General features: G+C 39.9%; 1 protein-coding gene across 2 annotated transcripts in view; it reads right to left on the reverse strand.

Moving 5' to 3' along the window:
• Positions 1-759: 759 nt before the first annotated feature.
• ano3 (anoctamin 3) overlaps positions 760-19,029 on the reverse strand; it is a 50,820-nt gene continuing 32,550 nt past the window's right edge. For both annotated transcript variants that reach the window (XM_084734344.1, XM_084734346.1), the window contains exons 9-25: positions 17,398-17,453; positions 17,179-17,300; positions 13,773-13,907; positions 13,589-13,685; positions 13,026-13,086; positions 10,384-10,466; positions 8,588-8,728; positions 8,062-8,226; positions 7,807-7,843; positions 7,570-7,681; positions 6,670-6,727; positions 6,298-6,395; positions 5,850-6,004; positions 5,561-5,713; positions 3,039-3,189; positions 2,677-2,863; positions 760-1,384 (exon numbers count right to left, since the gene is read on the reverse strand). In XM_084734344.1, the coding sequence (XP_084590470.1) occupies positions 1,202-1,384; positions 2,677-2,863; positions 3,039-3,189; positions 5,561-5,713; positions 5,850-6,004; positions 6,298-6,395; positions 6,670-6,727; positions 7,570-7,681; positions 7,807-7,843; positions 8,062-8,226; positions 8,588-8,728; positions 10,384-10,466; positions 13,026-13,086; positions 13,589-13,685; positions 13,773-13,907; positions 17,179-17,300; positions 17,398-17,453 (1,994 nt within the window). In that variant the 3' untranslated portion in view covers positions 760-1,201. The remainder of the gene's footprint in view (positions 1,385-2,676; positions 2,864-3,038; positions 3,190-5,560; positions 5,714-5,849; positions 6,005-6,297; positions 6,396-6,669; positions 6,728-7,569; positions 7,682-7,806; positions 7,844-8,061; positions 8,227-8,587; positions 8,729-10,383; positions 10,467-13,025; positions 13,087-13,588; positions 13,686-13,772; positions 13,908-17,178; positions 17,301-17,397; positions 17,454-19,029) is intronic.

Raw genomic sequence — 19,029 nt, forward strand, 5'->3', positions numbered from 1 at the left:
GCGGATCTGCAGCTCCTGCACGCGAGTGTATACATTGTTCATGATGGGAGGGAGTCACATTACAACGTATACCGTCGGCATGTTTCACAGCCATTAGCTGAGACCCGAGTAGGTGCTGCGGTGTGACTCACATCCAAAACAAATCCTTACAGGAGAGTTCAGAGGGTTTACAGAAGATCAGACGACAGGACAAGGAGAGAGAATATTTCTTGCACTTTGAAAAAAGCACGTGCAGCACAAACAGGCACACGTGATGTCGGTGACACAATTGTGGTGAGCACACAACTGTAGGCACAATCAAATCGCACGAAGTTCACATTTCCTCAACTCAGGACAGTCAAGCTCAGCAGTAGCGCAGACGGAGATTAACACACAGCTCGCACTGAGTACAGACACACGTGAACCAGGCATCAAGACGGGGACTTTGTCTATCAAAAGGTACAAAACAATATTACCATGCACTTTATATGATCTCATAGAGAATTCTTTGTCAAATGTACTGAATAGATGCCTCCACGATGAGTGCTCTATTTTTGTTATTTTTCCTTTGCAGTTCACGAAATGGCCGCAAATATTAATCAGCATGCTTCGAGGGCGATATACGGTCGCTTTGCAACAACAGTGTCTATTTGTATTTGGTAGCCACATCACCAGAATCACTTTTGCAACAAGAAAACGCTAAGTGCCACAGCAGCTCTACCAGCGGTGGCTCCGCCGATGCTCGCGGAGAAGAAAACACGGCCATGCTGTGAGCTGCAGAGTCAAAGCGGGGGTGCTAGCTGCCACACACAGAGAAAGAGTGCAGGACGGGCGCCGAAAAGTGAACAGTGGTGATCAGCAGCCCTTGATCTGCATAGTAGACATTACAATTGCACAGGTTTTTTCCAGTGAAGCCATGACGTGGCACAGACAAGGGCAACCTGCTGGATGAAGCCAGGTGACGGATTGGAGGCGGGGTGGGGCGGAAAGGGTTGGAGCCAGAAAACAAGAACAGATGGCGAGGGAGTGTCCAGGATCAGAGCCCGGAGTCAGACAGGTTTGGGGGAGGATCTGGTCACTGAATCTTTGGTGTACAGAATCAGCCGAGTGAAGCTAGACTCTCAAAGCTAAAATATGTAAAATAAGCAGGCAGGTCGGGGGAGGTCGTGCCTGTGTGTTGAGGGCTGTGCGGCATGTAGCGGAGAGATGCGGGGGGGTGAGGCTAAGGCCACTCGTGGTGATAACGCCGTCCGTTCTTCTTCCTCTCCTTCTGCAGGTGCTCCAGTTCTGCCTCGTACATCATTTCCTGCATCAGGTACTTTTCCCTCCTCATGCGATCACAGAGGTCCTTCGGCATGTCCGGAATGAGGTACGCTATGAAGGACTTGATCCCAAACACCAGGTGCTGAGGGAGGCATCAATCATTCGTTAGCTTCCACATAACTCACGCATGGTAACACCATATTTGAAGGAGTGTGCATAAGACTGTCTTTACACTGTCATAACCACATCATGAAGTCTGCAATGGACATGGAATCTTTGTGACCATTCTGAAGTGTCATTTGGTTAATTATGGCATTTTTGAAATAAAAAAATCAGCTTCAAAATCACCAAGCACTCTACTCTGGCTGTCAGATGGTCTGATCTTATAACATTTAATGACATCTTTATGGCATGTTCAAACGGTACCACTATAGTTCAAGTCCAGGAAATTATTCATGACACTGTTACAAAAGCATTTGATGGTGTACTAAAACTTAATGTCATCTTTATGACAAGTTCAAAATGTACCACTTTTCTTGAGGTCAAGGAAAATATTTGTGACACACTTATAGTGGCCTCATGACAGCCAATGTCAAACCCAACCACTTCTGACAGTTTAATGTGATGTTCAAACACAAAGCTAAACAGTTTAAGTCTGATAATGTCAAGTTGCCAGAAAAAAAGGTATTTTGTCTTGGTTAATGTCAAGTTGTCATAACAAAGACACTTTTTCTTTGATTAATATGAAGTTGTCATAACAAAGACATCCCAAACAATGTCACCTTTGCATTAAAATTGATTGAATGACACTAAATGACAACAGTCATAAACATTCATAAAGTGTCCTGTCATGATAGGCGTCACAACATGGTTATGACAGTGTAATGACAGTCTTAAACACCCTCCTTCAAGTACAGTGTTACCCTCATACATGTTATTAGTTGCCAGTATTTGCTGAATAAGTCAATAAACATGCAAAGGTTAACACTGTGTGCACCACATTAAAGAACTTTATATGCTCTATAATGTTTTATAGCTGCATCTTATGCCAGTTTTTCCTCACTCTACAAACCAATACACAAAGGCAGCGTTGTCAGAGAAGCATTTTCAAGGAAAGAAGAATCATGGTGCCTTTTTTTAAGTTGGACCACCATGTAATTTGGAATTTTTCTGTGGCTTTTTGTGGGTTCTGAGTAAAATTTCTAAGCCTACTGTAACAGCAAGATTAAATGAAAGCATAAGAACCTAATTGTGCTTTCGGGGTTTTCATTTAACAATGACAGCACATAAATTAATAAAAGTAAAAGAGGTGATAAAACTAGAAGAATTCTGTATTTTCACAGACTCGAGGAGACATAAGGGGATTTGGTTTTTAGCAGCTTGTCTTGCTGGTAAACACACAAAAAAGAAGAGGAAGGAGGAGTGCCGACAGACCTCAAAGACGATGATGAAGGCCAGTCTGGCAGCCAAGACGTGCCAAAACTGCAGGGTGAATTCGTACGGCACTGCGCTCCAGGGCGGTGCTCTGTAGTCTCTGTACCTGCAATATCTGGTCTGACTGCTGTTTGCCTCCTTCATTTCAAACACAGACAGGCTGCTGTTCATGTAGCCTTGCAAACACCTGAGGGCGAGAGGAGAGGCTATCAGACCACAATATGAGCCACTAAACTGGGTATAAAAACATATAAATATAAATATAACGTATAAAAAGCTGTATAACACACTAAAGGAAAAGGACAAACCCAAAAAGCCTAATATGGCCTCTGTAAAGCATACACATTATATATGATGCTTACTCATTGCCATGGTGGCTTCCCTTGTGCATACACGGGCCATATTTGAAGGCGTAAACAAAGCGGGGGATGTAGTCTGAGGTGATGGCAATGACGAAGGCGTTGGTGATGACTGCCAGCACGCCGATACCTTCGAGAATCCCGTGCCAGATACCTGACAGCCAAGCCAGAAGAGAATATACTTTATAAAGTTTAAAGGACAGTTTGAATGTTAAGTATGATGGTTTATAAACCTACATGCCTCCTTCTACAACACACAGTAACCTAAAGGGACAGTTCGCTCCAAAATACAAAAAACATTTTCCTCTGCCCTATAGTGCTGTTTATCCATCTAGTTTGTGTTGGTGTGAGTTGCTGAATTTTGGAAATACTGCCCGTAGGGATGTCGGCCTTCTCTCAGATATAATGGAACTAGATGGACTAGATGGACACTTGCCTTGTGGTGCTCAAAAAGAAAAAAAAAGTTTCAAAAACTCAACAGCATTGTCTCTTTAGAAATTATGACCTGGTTACTCAAGATAATCCACAGACCTTGTTGTGAGCATTTTCATGTAGGAACTACTTTATTTCAAGGAAGCAGTTTCATGAGGGACTTCTTCACAGAAAGAAAGAAGTCTGTATATCATACAGACCTTGTTGCCTTCTATGCAAGAGAAGGCAGAAATGTCTATGGCCGATACCTCCAAAACTTGGCAACTCAAACTAAAACAACCTAGATGGATATGTATTTTTTGATTTTGGGGTGACCTGTTCAGTTCTGTGTGACTTACAGTTTTAAGTCTTTTATTGGTGAAACATTAGAGTGCATCAAGCAGAAAACAGAGTTGAATCAGATTTAAAAATTAATGTAATCCATTGAATTACAAGGAAAACTGGAATCTAACCTGAATATATTTGTATTACATCAAAATCAAACATTGAAAATGTTGCACCTTATATTAAAAACCCCCACAAATATTTGTTTTCTTTTAAAACATATTAAAACATTTTCACTGCAAATAAAATGCATTTTTTACATTGCATTACATTACATGATTTTTCCTTTCTTTTTTTGTGGAGCACAAATTTAAGAAACCTGGTTTATTATATCAGATGCCCTTTGTATGAGTTAATAGAGCACTGGTTATCATTAAAGTTTAATAATCCTTGATATGGTAACTATAATATAATTTCATATTTTTCAAATATAATCTAGACTGATCATAGTTATTTATTTTTTGTTGACTGATTATGTAATCCAGATTACATGTAATCTATTACTTTCCAACCATGGGAAAAGATAATGACAGAACAACTGAAAAGGAAAATTCAACCGTATACCCTATACTGTCATTAAATCACTCATTTGAGACATTTATCCAGACATTATCCTTCATTCACTTCTCTTCAGTTGATAATTTACCAGAATGAGTTTTAACAGCCTCCAGAAATGGTGCAAGGACATATTGTTCATATTAGGGATGAGAAAGCTACTGATTTAACCACAGTAAAATTCCTCTTGGTTAGTATTATCCTTTCAAATTTTAATTGTCATTACAACTGTTTGATTACTGCACCATGGTAACTACTGTCCAGCATCAACCAGAGCCAGCAACAGTCTCCAAGACGCCGACAAGCAGGCACAGTAAACTACTACTCTTACACGATGTTCTGCTGCTGTATGAGTCATGTGTCTGCAGACTCTATTCATCCGCTGAACACAATAACACGTTACATAGCTTAGTCACCCAACCGACATATTTTGTTCATTTAAAATCCAGCCGTCTAATTGTAAGTGTTCCAACAGTGAAACACTACTGACTCCTACACAAGACTCCTCTGTATTTAAGTCAGTTGTTGGGCTCATTCCAATTGTAGTGCAATCAGTCTTCTTAAGACTCGTTTGTATGTAAGTGAATTGTGCATGAGGTCATTGCATAGACACAGAAGGTTTTCATATGTTCACTTTAGGTATTTTTGAACATTTGCGCACAATTTTTTTAATACCGCAATACTGTTAACCATTATCATTTTGGTCATTATAATCGTGACATGAAATTTTCATACTGTTTTATCTGTTACAATATGTAAACAAATTGAACCGTGAACTGTGTTATGCAAAGTACATCATCTTTTTCAGCTGCACTACAATAAATAAATAATATTGAGGCTCCTATGTTAGTGGAGAGGAATCTCTGTGTCTTTTCTGCATAAGATTGATCTGTATATTTGGTAAATGTCAGCTTAAACCTACAGGGAGGCTTTGTTCTTTGATTCTGCGTGAATCAAACATAATGTGTTCATTACAGCTTTCTAAATGTTTCAGGGTGGATTCTTCCTTTAATTACAGGGCAACATGCCACAAGAAGGCTGGTGGGAGGAGAGGTGCAGCATATGGCAGTACAGCAACAAAGGATATGGGAACATATCTATCTACATAGGAGGGAAAGTGTTTGATTCCCACAGTTGGCTCTGATCTAAAAAAAAAACAGACACGGTGAGAGAGACTCCGAGGAGGTGCGGGGGCAGTCAGAGATCGCGCTGACCTATGTCAGTGGCTCGGGCAGGCATGGGTCTCCTCCACTGAGTGACAAACTTGTAGGCGTCGAGACGAATCTCAATAATGTTGTTGAGCAGAGCCAGGAGAGGAGCCAGCGGGAACGCCGCTACGAAGATGGTGGTGAAGCCAAACTGGAGAACTGCAGAGGAAAGAAGCAGTTGGATGAACTTCAGAGGATGTCCGTCTCAGCTCTGGCATACATCATGTTAAGAGGCATATTTTTTTCCTTCCCTCTTCGGACAAATATAACACTTCAAAAGGGTGTCCTGTTTTACCCATTTCAAGGTATTCGTCCACCAATCCATGGGCGTTCATCGGCTGCAGATTCCAGTCTTTGTCCCACTGTGGAAGCTGGGCTTTATTCTCTACATTCTGCCCTCCACCACCCCCTTTCTTCATCTTCCTGCGAGACCACCAGTTCTGCAACAGCCTGAAAAACGTAGCAAGTAACTAACTGTCAACTCAAAGCAATTATTTCTGACAATACACTGAACACTGCAGGAACCATTTTACTAAGCCGCACACAAGAGGATGTGATGTGTTTCTGCAGGAGAAAATCCTTTTCATATGCTAATGAGCTAAAGGACAAAAAAAACTAAACTGAATATTACACGAGGTCTGTAAAATGCCAATCACTTGAATTTAAAGCAGTTTTGATTAAATATGGCATTTCTAATGGCTCATAGAGACAGCAACATGTGATTATAATAACACATTACTTACGGATAACCAAGCTCCATGAAGTTGTTCCAGATTTGTTTGAAGAACATGATGACTCCCATTTGCAGGCAGAGATCAATCAAACAGCCGCTCGGGTGACACTGAGAAGAAAAATACATTTAAATCAAAAAAAGAAAAAAAACTGTGACATCCATATTTCATGCCTGATAATTCAAAGCCTGGGACAGACTTCATCCCTTTCTGTTTTTTGATCATTAGACATTTAAAATCCGAGTAATTATGTGTGAGATTAATGGTTCTCATAGTAACATGCAGACGGATCATTAGAGAGATGAATTACTTGAAAATTCTAAATATATCCTCAACCAGAAGGCAATGATCAGCTCACTTATGGAGACGTCTAATTGCACTCACCTCCTCCAGCCTCCATCGATTAAAGAGTTTATTGTATTTTCCCGGCCTGCCAGCAAACCTGAACAGATTGAGATGGGCAACATTAGGTGCAAAATTCAATCAGAGGAAAACTAATAAACTCTGAGCAGGAAAAAAGAGACACTTAAAGGTGCTAATTATGTCAGATAAACCCCACAGCTTGGTTACATTTGACAGGTTCAATTGCAAAAACGGATACCAGTTTCATGTCCTCTATCAATCAAACTGGTGTTAGGTAATTTTTGACAAGGTATCTCATTTTATTTTTATTTTCATAAATCTATTTTTTTATTGTGCACTCTTGCTTTCAGATATTCAATCCTAAAGCTCAAAGACTTCAAACAAACACAAATCAGCTTCATATATATTCCTGAGTAGCTGCAGACCAGTGACAGACTCTCTGAACAGTATTTGTGAAGCCTGTGTCTGCAAATAGAGATGCAGACTCAGACATTATAATAGCAGACACTTACTCATTTTGCAAACACTTGGCATCAATTTAAACTTTAATGTTAAAATGGGCAAACAAAAACAGTTATCCCCGCCTGGCATGTAAGTATCAAAGCAGGACTCCTCAACTGTAGCACTGCTGTCGGGGTGGCAGATATTTCAGCTTAGCATTTTTGTTAATCTATTGTAACAAATCACTTTATGATTTATTGCAAATATATTAGAGATATTTCCTTAAGAGAATGCCGTTTATCTGTTTTTTTTCTTGTCAGCACAGTATTTTGGACCAAAATGAACTCTACAGTGAGAAGGAAAAGGGAAGGGGAGTCTTGGCAGTCATTACGTGAGGGTTTTGAGACAAAACATCTTTCTACAATCTCTCATTACAGTCACTGTAAACAGGAACTGCAGAGTTCATGGCAGTCAGCCTACCTTCCGAGAAAGAAAGCGATGTAAAATGTGGAGCTGTTCAAATTGACAAACTGGAAGAGGAACATCTTCAGGGCAAAGCTGTTCTCCCACTCAGACTCTGTCCGCGGATGCTCTGAGGGGGGAGGAAGAAACAAGGGGTTGTGGGATGGACGAAGGAGAAAATAAATGCATGCCAACCATCTGGGAAGTGTGAGATAATGAAGGTATAAATGCATGCAGCATGTGGACACTGCTCACCTAAATTTGTCAGCAGATAGGCCACCTTTTCATACACCTGGCAGAATGATGTAACTCATGAGCATCAACAGGGAAAAGGTTGAACCGGGTCATGACCATGAGAAAGAGAGGCAAACAGGAATCTCAGCAAGAAAAAAAGTCTTTCTGGCTGCACATGTGACAGTTCCTGGAACGAAGTTCTAAATAAATGTTTCATGAAACATTTGTTGGACAGTGTATGTAAACGTGCCAGATGATGCTTGTCCAGACACCCACCACATTGAGAGACATGATGATCATAAAGTTGATGCAGACACCCGTGCCAGAGGTGGCAAACTGCCAGTTCTTCTTCACAAAATACAAGTTGAGGGAAGCAAACTTCTCCATCGCAATGAGACGGAAAACCACCACAGCAAACACAGCTGTCAGGACGAGGGAAATCTAAGCAGAGAGATACAGAGAAGAAAGGACAGAGGAGGGGATGATTTATGTGTTTATAATCTGAGATGAAAAATTTAAGTTGAAGAGGTTTTATCTTATCTTATAACGTGCATAAAAAGGAAAACCTATTAATTAAGAAACTATTAAATATTCAGAAAAGCACAAGACTCATTTAAATGTAATCAGTAAACAGGAGAAATTAGGCCATCAGAGAGCACGCTATTTCGTTCCAGTTTTCATCCAGCAGGGGGAGATGTTGTGCCATCATTAATTGCTCCAAAGGTGGCACACAAAATGAAGGTGATCGCTCTCTGAGCGTGAATCCCAAAAGGGCAGATTATTCAAAGATCAGAGGGTTTACCATGAAGAATATTCCGGACACAGACACCATGAGCCGGCTGAGTTTGTCTGAGAAGGGCTGGAAAGGCTCGGGCTTGCCGGAGATGGGGTTGACTCTCTCCAACCGGGAGTACTTGGCTTCAAACTGAGGCCTCAGCTCCTCCTGATTCACACAATACACACATCCCAGTATGAACTATTGAAGGTCAATCTGCTCAGTGAAGCAATAAATCATTCTTTGATAATACTTCATAATAACAGACATTAGAGCTACTACAAGGAGTTTTAACTGGTTATGAAACATTCAGCTAATGCTTCTATATGATAATATAAAGAGACAGTTTCCAGTATTAGAAGCATAATTTGCAACTTTACAATACCAATGCAGATAATGTTTCACTTCTTCGATGAGTAGTTAGGTACCCCTCTAGCATCAGTTTTGCATGTGCAGCACTCCTTGGGCAAGTTATCAATAATAAATATGCAATGTCTGGGTAGACTTTTAAAATACAGACACAAAAACTATACTCAAATACAAATAAGGGTTCTCGTGGTCTGGTAGCTTAGTTAGTAGAGCTTTCACCCCATGTACTGAGGCTGTGAGTCCACTGCAGTGGCTGTGGGTTCGACTCTCACCTTTGGCCCTTTGCTGCATGTCATTCCCCCACTCTCTCTCTCTCCATTTCCTCAATAGTCCTGTCGATTAAGGCTTAGAAGACCCCCAAAATATATGTATATAAAAAAGAAAAAGGGGTCTTTCTGAATGGCCCTCCCTTTAAAGCTTTCCCTTTTGTAGAAAAGGTTTGTCAAGCTTTTTGGACGAAACTGTTCTTCAAGGATTGTTGAATTCCTTGAGGAACGCTTTTGTTAAGGGTTCTTTGTACCATAATATATGGTGGGTGGGTTATAGATAAAACCCTTGATGGGTTCTTGGTACTGTACCGCCCTTAGAATGTGGAAAAATTCTGGATAGAACCCCCAGAGAGGGTTCTGGGTAGAAACATTAAACCATAGAGGAGTTCTCTGTAGAATCTGTCATAGGGGGCTCTAGGTGTAACCCTTTCTGTTGGGTAGAGCTCTCAAAAAGGTTCCAGGTGGGACCTGTATAAAAAGTTCAGGGACCAAATAAAGGGTTCTCCTATGGGAACGAGCCAAAGAACCCTTTACAGTTCTAGTTAGCACCTGTATAGTGTACCTGGGTATATTTAGGAAAAGACCATGCTTTAGATTCAAATTAATATATTACTTAAAAAAGTTCATGTACATAACATACAGAAGTTTGATACATAAGTGCATAGGGCATTATAATTGTCACTTGCAAATTTATAACAGCCATCAAAATAATGTTTATTGGCTGTTTACTAACTAATTAATAACCGTTAACAAAGTGTAATAAATATCTGGTACATTCTTCTATGTAGTGGTTTACACATCATGTGGTAATCATTAACAAATACCGAATATAGTATCTAAAATTTTACGATGTGTGCAACAATAAACTGTTTATTACTTTAATCAGTGTATCTGTGATTTTCTCTTATTAGCTATGATACAATATATAATTTATAAACTAATTATTTTATATTACCCAAACTAATGAAATAACATAAATTATAGCATTACCAATAATTAGTAAACATAATTATCATTTCATTGTTTAACTATTGATAAATGTTTAACTTTAATAATAATAATAATAACTCTTTCTTGTTATATAATCTATGTCAAATTTAGAACGAGACAAGCTGCATGAACGCAGACAAAAATTGCGAGCTAATCAACTAATGTCCGATCTATTTGAAGATATTGATAATGTACCTCTTCCTCCTCCCAATCAATGAGATCCCAGTCGTAAGTCAGCTCTGCCCTCCTCCTTTTCCAGAACTCCAGGAATACTGTGGCTGCAGAGGGGGAATTAGGAATCAATCACATTATTGATCAGCTTTGATATGTAACACACAGCATGATTGATAATAATGTGACTGCAGAGGGCCATTAACGCCACATCATTGTCAGATATCTTGAGTGAAACACAGGCCGCGGTGACGTACGCGGTCCATTATGGAAACTGATTACAGCCATCAGCTCGCAGACTGCTTCGTGTCTGTGGCGAAGTTAAGGAAAAGTGGTTACAGCAAATAGGCTTTCCTTGTCCAATGTTTCACCCCCCAAATCGTGTCTTTGTCAGTCGAGATCCATTTTATGTTGAGAGACTTCAAAAGTAAAGCTTTCTGTGGGCAGAATTCAGTCTGGAGGAATTGTTTCCTTTGTGTTCGACTCTATTGTGACTCGAGCTGCACACAACACCCGAAATTCATGTCCATAATCTTTCTGTTAAGACTTTTCAAGAATTCTGGTTTATTACAGATACATAACACCACAAAAAAAGGCTTTTATAAAGGCTGCATGACCCGTACACTTCAGAATCAACACTGATGTGGTTCAATATATGTGGAAAAAGTGTCTCAGTAGCATTAGTGCAAATGCAGTGATGGATGAGTGGAAAAGAACAGTGCAATCATGTATGATATATGATGGGCAGCACACTGTAACACGATACGACTGATTCAGCTCTTTTGTCAGTATTCATCAGACATACATGTTATACACATGCGGGATTTGGTAGGAGAAGCAGGAACGTCTGATAAAAACTGACATGAGTATTCGATCAGTGCCATGCAGCCTTAAAGGGATAGTTTGGATTTTTTGGAATTGTATGAGGTACTCATCGTCAGTGTATTGCCTGCAGTAGGTGGCGGTCAGCACACCCCCAGTTTGGAGAAGCAGCAGGAGTACCAGTGTGAGAAGCTAAGTAATGGATAGGGTCAGCAACAAAATGGAATAAAAGGTCCATCTATGCTATATTTAAAATATTTATACCGGTTTACCTTGCTGTCAGACGGCCCTTTCCAACAGGAAGCTGTACACTTAAACTGAAATTGATTTTTTTTAGGACAATTTAATTAGGTTGCTAAAGTACGTTTTGCTGCTGACCCTGTCCACAGTAGTACATTACTGTATGTAGCTTTGTACTACTTCTCCAAACTGAGGGTGTCAGTCATCTACTGTAGGCAAAAGATTGGAGAACAACTTCATTTTACCCCACTTATTTTTTACCCACAAAAATCCCTTTAACACAGCTCTTGTTTACATTATGAACGTTTCATACATCTCAACATATTACATGTGGTTATAGCTGAAACAACTATTAATTGATTCATCAATTATCCGATCAACAGAAAAAAAGTTTTTGTAAAAGTTAAGGTAAACGTTCCTCAGTTCCAGCTATTCAATTCTGAAAACTATGTGCATTTCTTTTCATATTTCATGGTAAAGTGAATATTTTAAGGTCTTATTCTCTTGGTCAGGCAAAACTAGCAATTCCTTCACAAAACTTTGCTTTTTAGTATTTTGTGCCATTTTTTATACTAAGCGATTGAGAAAAGTCAGCAGATTAATAGGATGCTGACAATAACTGTTAGCTGCAGCCCTGCGTGTTATTTTTAAATCTATTTACAGTAAAACTTAATGATTCCAGTGATGAAGATAAATTTGGGACACACAAAGGAGTTGCCTTAAAAAGCACCAGAATGTGAAACTTCAGTCAGAACAACTTTCACTGCTGTTAAAAGATGTTGAAGTTTATTATAGCTTGACCCACTTTTGTTTAAAGAGAAAGAAAAAGCTGCCTTCTCAGATGCCTACATTCGGTCCCTTGGGCTAACCAATTTTTCATCTCTATCTCGCACACACACAGCAGACCTGGAGTGCACTCGCTCAGTGGCGCAGTACTGCTGCTACTTTGGTCCACATTGCCAAAAGCCGTTATGGAGGATTCAGAGCCACAGACCTCAGTCTGTGAGGCTGGCTGACTGGACCTCCCTCGGCTCTCCAGGTCTTGTTGGCCTTCATTTAGCCCAAACTCTGAACACAATGTGCCAAGTGTTCCCTCTGGGCACAGGTGATTATTTACCACGCTGGCAGATATATGGATGTGGGCCAGACGCTGCACGGTAACGCTCACTCTCTACATCACGAAACATATTATAGTTGTGGGAACCATAGCTGCAATATAGGCCTATCATGCTGCAATGATAGAGACTCCCTCTGGAGAAATGTTTAATTATCCGACTAATTACATAAGAACAGCAGTGGGAAGCGTAAGAGCAGACGCTCAGTCAGAGAAACCTGACCATGATTTATTCACTGACAAATGTATTACAAAGTGAAGATCCCTTGTATTTGCTTTGCAGAGCGTTTACTGTGTTGAATTATCAGCTGAACAGCTTAACGTTTTTGGAGGAGTCGAGTGGAGAGTGGAAAATCATGAGCACTGACACACTATTGTATAAATAGATCTGAATTCCAGCAGGGTTTGTATCAAGTGAGGATAGTTATAGTTGGTGTAATGCAACACAAAGAAACAGGAAAAGGGACAAACAAAAACAGCCTCCACCTACCCCAAATAGCCATGAAGATGGCAAAGAACACAGTGCCGCCATTATCAAACAGATGGGTCACCTAGAAATACAAGCACATGACGGGCTGCTCTGAATGAGTGCGTCCTGAAATAGTGGCTTTACCAATTATGACTTTTTCAATTTCAACAGCTGCACTTCAGAGTTTCTCATTCTTGAGTTTGGAGCCTCACATGAGAGATTTCTCAGCATTACTCAACATTTTGTTAAATAAGCTTCTTCACTTTATTGCTTATTGTTCGATGAGCCATTTTGACATGAAATAGTAGAGTAAACACAGGTGTAACCAAGGTTTCGTTCCATCCAGGTCAAACAGAGTCAGTGTGCTGTGATTGTGCATGTTGGCTCACTGAAAAGGCTCTGATAAACTAGAGGGAACAAGAACTTAATTAGTTTGTCATTGGTAACGCTGCTATTTCGTATCAATATGGCTGCTGTGAAAAAGGTGTACTGATGCCACTCTCATGTCTGTCTGGTGAATATAAAGTCAAGGATGAGAAACTCTAACGTGTTGACATGCTGGTGACTTTCAAAACAGCACTGACCTTTGCGTAGACACAACTGTCACTCAGCGTCCACGGCTCACATGTCTCCTCACACATAGGACACATGATGGTTGTGTTGGCCTCACAAATCTCTTTACTGATGAGACATTGAATCAATCACTCATCATGTTTTAAGTTACACATTCCACGTTAACAGCAATACAAAGGAGCTGTGTGAACCGACCTGACTTGGCTGGAGTCCATCGTGAAGAGGCCATAGAGGAAGACAAAAACGCCAACCAGGGCGGCAGGGATCAACATGCCAGTGTACCAGCCCAACCATGCGAAGTAAAGACCGATTTTCTCACCAAAGTACCTCCTGGGAGACATACAGAGAAACAGAGTGGTCAAAATTCACCAATAAACAGTGATGACTGCTGAATTAAACATGTCCACCTTCACTTGCAGTGAAGCTGTGGGTGTAATTAGTGTACCGTGTGGTAGAGGTGGTAGCTTAATGGATAGGGAGGCTGCAGGACTGAAAGGTCACACAGTATAATCTTGTGGTGGGAAATGAATCAATAACTGAACCTGCTTCCTAAACCACAGATGTCAAGGTGCCCTTGAGCAAGACACTTATTTCACAACTGCACCAGCGAAGCAGCTCCGTGGTAATTTGCTGTATCAGGCAACTCCTGCACTGACACAGTGCCAAAATGAAGTGAGGAGATAGGTCTGGCTATGTGAGAATAGGATACTCCCAATTGTGTGTGCAACACTGTATTACAGTGAGAAATGGCTGAGGGAAAGAAACACATAACAAAATGTCAGTAGTATGCACACTAGTGTCCAAGTAATGGTTCCTAGATTCAGGATAAGGGCTGATGATGAAGTTTCTGTAACCAACACATAGGGGTTAGGAATGCGGAGCAGATAAATTAATTTTCCCTGGATTAGCAAAACAGCATGCTGAGCCAAAATAGGGAGTGCATTGCAAAACCAACCATGGGTTTACAAGAGTGGGCCAAGACAACCTTTGAGTTAGTTAACCTCCATGTTGGGATTCTCAACGATAAAGGTGGAGGCAGGAGTGGTGGAGGCAAAGCTTTGCCGGCAGCAGCAGTGAGTGTGGCAGCGTTATTGAACGGCATATTGAAATGGACTGCCAAGTTGTGAGAATGGGCTGAGATTCTCACAACAAGGTGTCTGACTGATTAGAAATGATGATTCAATTAGCGAGCTGGCAGCTGGCAACAGCTGGGGTGTATGACTTCTGTGTCCCACATGAACTAATGCGATGCTTCATTTAACATTCATTCTGAGTCATCTTTCTTTCCACCTGATGAATGTACTGTAAGTCCAATATTCTCTCTCTTTTATCTGTTTTAGGTCTTTGTCAACTCCAGAGGGAAATTTCTGGTTCTTTAGCTGCTAAATGCTCAACTTTGTTCACCAGCTGGTCACTAACTGTGTCTGTTTATCATCTGGTGCTGAGCAGACAGCGTACAGTCGGTTTTTATTTTTTTCCTCTAAAATCAGCTGCCTCCTGCAGCTGAAAACGATCCGAGCAGCTAAACAATGAGCTGAAACTCACTATGACGCTGTGTGAAGCAGTGGGGATGTGCAGATTCAGGCGACAATTCTGGTTGGTTAGTTGGTTTACGGGATAGTTATTCCAATAACAGTTCATCAAAATCTCTGTTGACAAATTTATATCATCTGAGACGGTCTAACTTAGCATAAAAACTAAAAACAAGGGGAAACAGCTGGCCTGGCTCTGTCCAAAGTTTAAAAATCTGAACCTCTAAAGCTCAATAAATAACATGTTACATCTTGTTTGTTTAATCTGTACACAATCAAGAATATAAAAGAAGATTTTAGAGGGAGTTACATAGTGTATTTCCCCATTTCCGGTCTTAAGGCAGAGCTAAGCTCATCGCCCCTGGCTCCAGTTCTGTACTTCACACTTGCGAGTGGTATTGATCTCATCCAACTCTTTGCTAGTTAAATGAATAAGTGTAATTCACAAAATGTCAAATTATTCCTTGTCACTGTCTTCTCTTCCTTCTGCAGTGATAAGATGGAAGAGGCACAGGAGCACCAAGGCAGCAATAAGCTAAAATGGGATCGTCCTCAACTGTTAAAAGTTATTTCAGTTGAGAAATAACTCACTATACTGGGACATCAGGGAGACATTTCAAGACAGCAGACTGTGATCATAAGCCTGAATATCTTTATAACCCCACACTTTGTATGGGGCGATGAATAGGGTAGGGTAAGGGAAAATTGTTACTGTTATCCTGTGTGACCGAACTGTTATCTGTTTAGACAAAACTCAGTTTGAACCTCAATCAGGCAGTTGTTTTGGATACCTATAGATATTTGCAACCTTGATCTTCAACTTACAAGTCCATAAATTCATATTCAGTTAACACCTAAAATGCATAAAGTCAGAACCATTTGTGTTTTTTTAGTGTTATCTCAAACGATGCAGGATTTTACAACATAGTGTAACAGTGAGCAAAAGCGGTAAATTAAAGCTATTTTAAGAGAAAATCACTAATCTTTCACTATTGTTTAGGGGTACTACAGGGTGTTTTTTGAATGTTTAACATTCTGTTTGTTAAAACGTGTAAAAATAAAATGCCTAATGAAATTGCTCAAGACTACTTGTTATCCTGAATGACATTTGCTGGATGGTTGGTTTTTTGGGACAGAATGCTCCAAAGCATAACAATCAGCTGGTCATATTTTTTTGTAAATATTTAATATATTGTGGTAAAAACTCATACAATAAAGCCTGTGGCAGAGATTTTAGGGTTTATTTGATTTTTAACACTTTCTGTGGCTGTTTTGCATTTCCCCATAAGGTACGGACAGTTATCCAGGTTGTGATGTCTAATAATTCTTAAACTACCTGAATACCTTCAATACATTTTCATTTTCATTTGATAAATGATAGATTAAAAGACTCAATAAATGTATTTTTATGAACATTTTCTACTTCATAAAGGATTTAAAAACTGCACATCCTCTCTCTTGGCCTTCAGTAACACACACTAAGAGAATAACCAGAAGGCATTGCTCTTCTTTAAAAAAAACATCTTGTCCTTTAAAATCCTGTTTTTTTTTCCCTGTGGTGTTTATGTTAACAAGGGCTGCATGATATGGTTGACTAAAATTGTGTTTTCTCATTCGATAAGTGGGAATGATCACTTTTGCATTACAGTTTTCATTTTACTGAAAAAAGAATTAAAATTGAGATTATGTGATATTTCTTCACATCTGTTCCAAACAAATGTTTTCTTTCATCTGAAGAACAAGATTTTTAGGCAATACTTCATTACAATTCTGTTTTCTCACACATTTTTTGTTTTTCAAAAAACTGTGATTTGTATCTGGTTCTGTGATTTGGACAATGCACTTGGCCATTTTGTGATTTCAATAATACCACAATTAATTGCACAGCCCTAATTTTAATTGTTTATTGTTTTGTCTGTCTGTATGGTAGGGACATGAGCAAAATTGTTTTCCCTTTGTGGATAATAAAGGATATCTAATCTAAAAACACATCTTGAATATAACCAACGAAAGAACGAGGCTCATAAACAGCTCATAATGCTGTGTCTCCAGTTTCAAAATCTGATTACCTGATGAGGTCCAGAGGCTGGTATTTATACCAGATTCCCCAGCGGGCCCAGCGCTCATACAGGAGATGCCTGTGGTTCTGGGCACCGTGCGTCTTAATTGGATGTCTGCTCTTGTAACCACCCTGATGAGACAAAGAGGAGGACAATCTTTGTAAAAGGAGGAATTTTGCTGTGAATCTCTTCAGCGTTTCAGCACAAATAAAAAAAAAATCTTCTCACCTCATGAGGAGGAAAGGCAGCCTCATATGTGTTGTTGCCCAATAACCGGTTGATACCTGCAGCAGAAGAAATCGAGTCATGTCAAAGGACGCCAATATACCAGCAGGAAGGGCACAAGGACAGCGTATTAAAAAATCAGTACCAATCATAATAGAGAGAGCGGTCCAGTGAGAGACTCATTTAAAGCCACTTGTCCACAGTCATAACAATTTGCTGCATTATGTAACGACAAGCTGCATTAGACAAGCACATTAGAGGCTTAAAACACTCAGGTTAGAATTTCAAATAGCTGCAAGCACTTGATAATAGCCTAACATTTTTCACTTTTACTGGACCATAGTAACTTGGTAATCACAATAAACCTAGTGAATTGGCAGCAAGTACCTGTACTGTATGAATCATATAGGTTATTTTTCCACAATAGACAACAGTGCATTCATTCATTTGCATTGTCATCCCCTGACTGAAACTGCAGATATTGGGAGCAGAAGCAGGGCAGGGTGGATTTGAAAAGGATTTTCCACTCTTGTGGCGGAGCTGATCTTATTTGTTGGAGAGTGGAGTGGTCAACAGCATTAAAATATTAATGTGAAATCCGTTCCAGCCCTTCAAGGCCAAACTTTAATCAGCAAAACATGTCGGCAGCAGTCAGACAAGATAGTGGGGTGGGAGTGGACGGACAGTTTGGTAACAGCTGATACCACAAAAAAAAAAAAAAAAAACAGCCTGAAGGAGAGGAGGGATCAGACAGCGGCTCAGCAGCAGCCAACGTTTTAATCACCCACAGCAAAACAACAAACAAAGGCACAGGGCAAGGGTTCCCCCTCGCTACCCTACTATCACTCTCTAAAGTCAAATCAACAGCAAGTCTAGTCTCTTTCACTGGTGCCCCTGAAGGTTGTAGTAGACATAATAAACATAATGATAGAAATAAGTACAGAATTATTGTGTTTTATTGATTTTACTCTGTCTCTTTTGTTTCGTTGCAAGTAACTGCCATTAATTATTTAGGGCTCATTCTGTGGAATCCAGTACTAAAGTTGTTAGTGAATACAGCTAGAAAATGAACAGAAAGGGGTTTAACAACTTGTAAGGCAGAGGTTCTCAATTTTCTCTCAGCGAAGGACCCCTTACATGACAGAAAATACAACTGAGAGGGACTTCCTCCTGTGTGTCCTTTGAAAACCACCATTAATGGGCGACCAGTGCTCGACTGGCCGGAGGAAGGTTTATATATATTCATTGAGAGTTATAGACCGTTTGATTAGAACGAAATCTATGAACTACTTTAGATTTCAAACTTTAAATACCCGTTTATCCTTGCATAAACAAACAAACAATGGATTGTTTTGTAACTTCATGCATGAGAGCCTCTGGCATCCCTCCACCTCAGAAACCACCGGTGAAAGTGCAGATAGTGAGGCTAACGCAGCTAATACTATTAGCATTTTTGTGTGTTTTATTGAATTTTCTGTTTGTGTGTGTATTTCATTTCATCGCCACTAACTGGCATTTATTATTTAGGGCTCATTCTGTTTTTTTTGTTTCTGATATCATTACATCCCTAGTAAAAACAACTCTGTCAGTACAAGTCAAATAAATAAATAGGTCATCATGATGGATGCATGTACA

This window comes from Lutjanus erythropterus, chromosome 13, assembly GCF_056507025.1.
Source record: "Lutjanus erythropterus isolate fLutEry1 chromosome 13, fLutEry1.hap2, whole genome shotgun sequence".
Lineage (NCBI taxonomy): Eukaryota > Metazoa > Chordata > Actinopteri > Lutjaniformes > Lutjanidae > Lutjanus > Lutjanus erythropterus.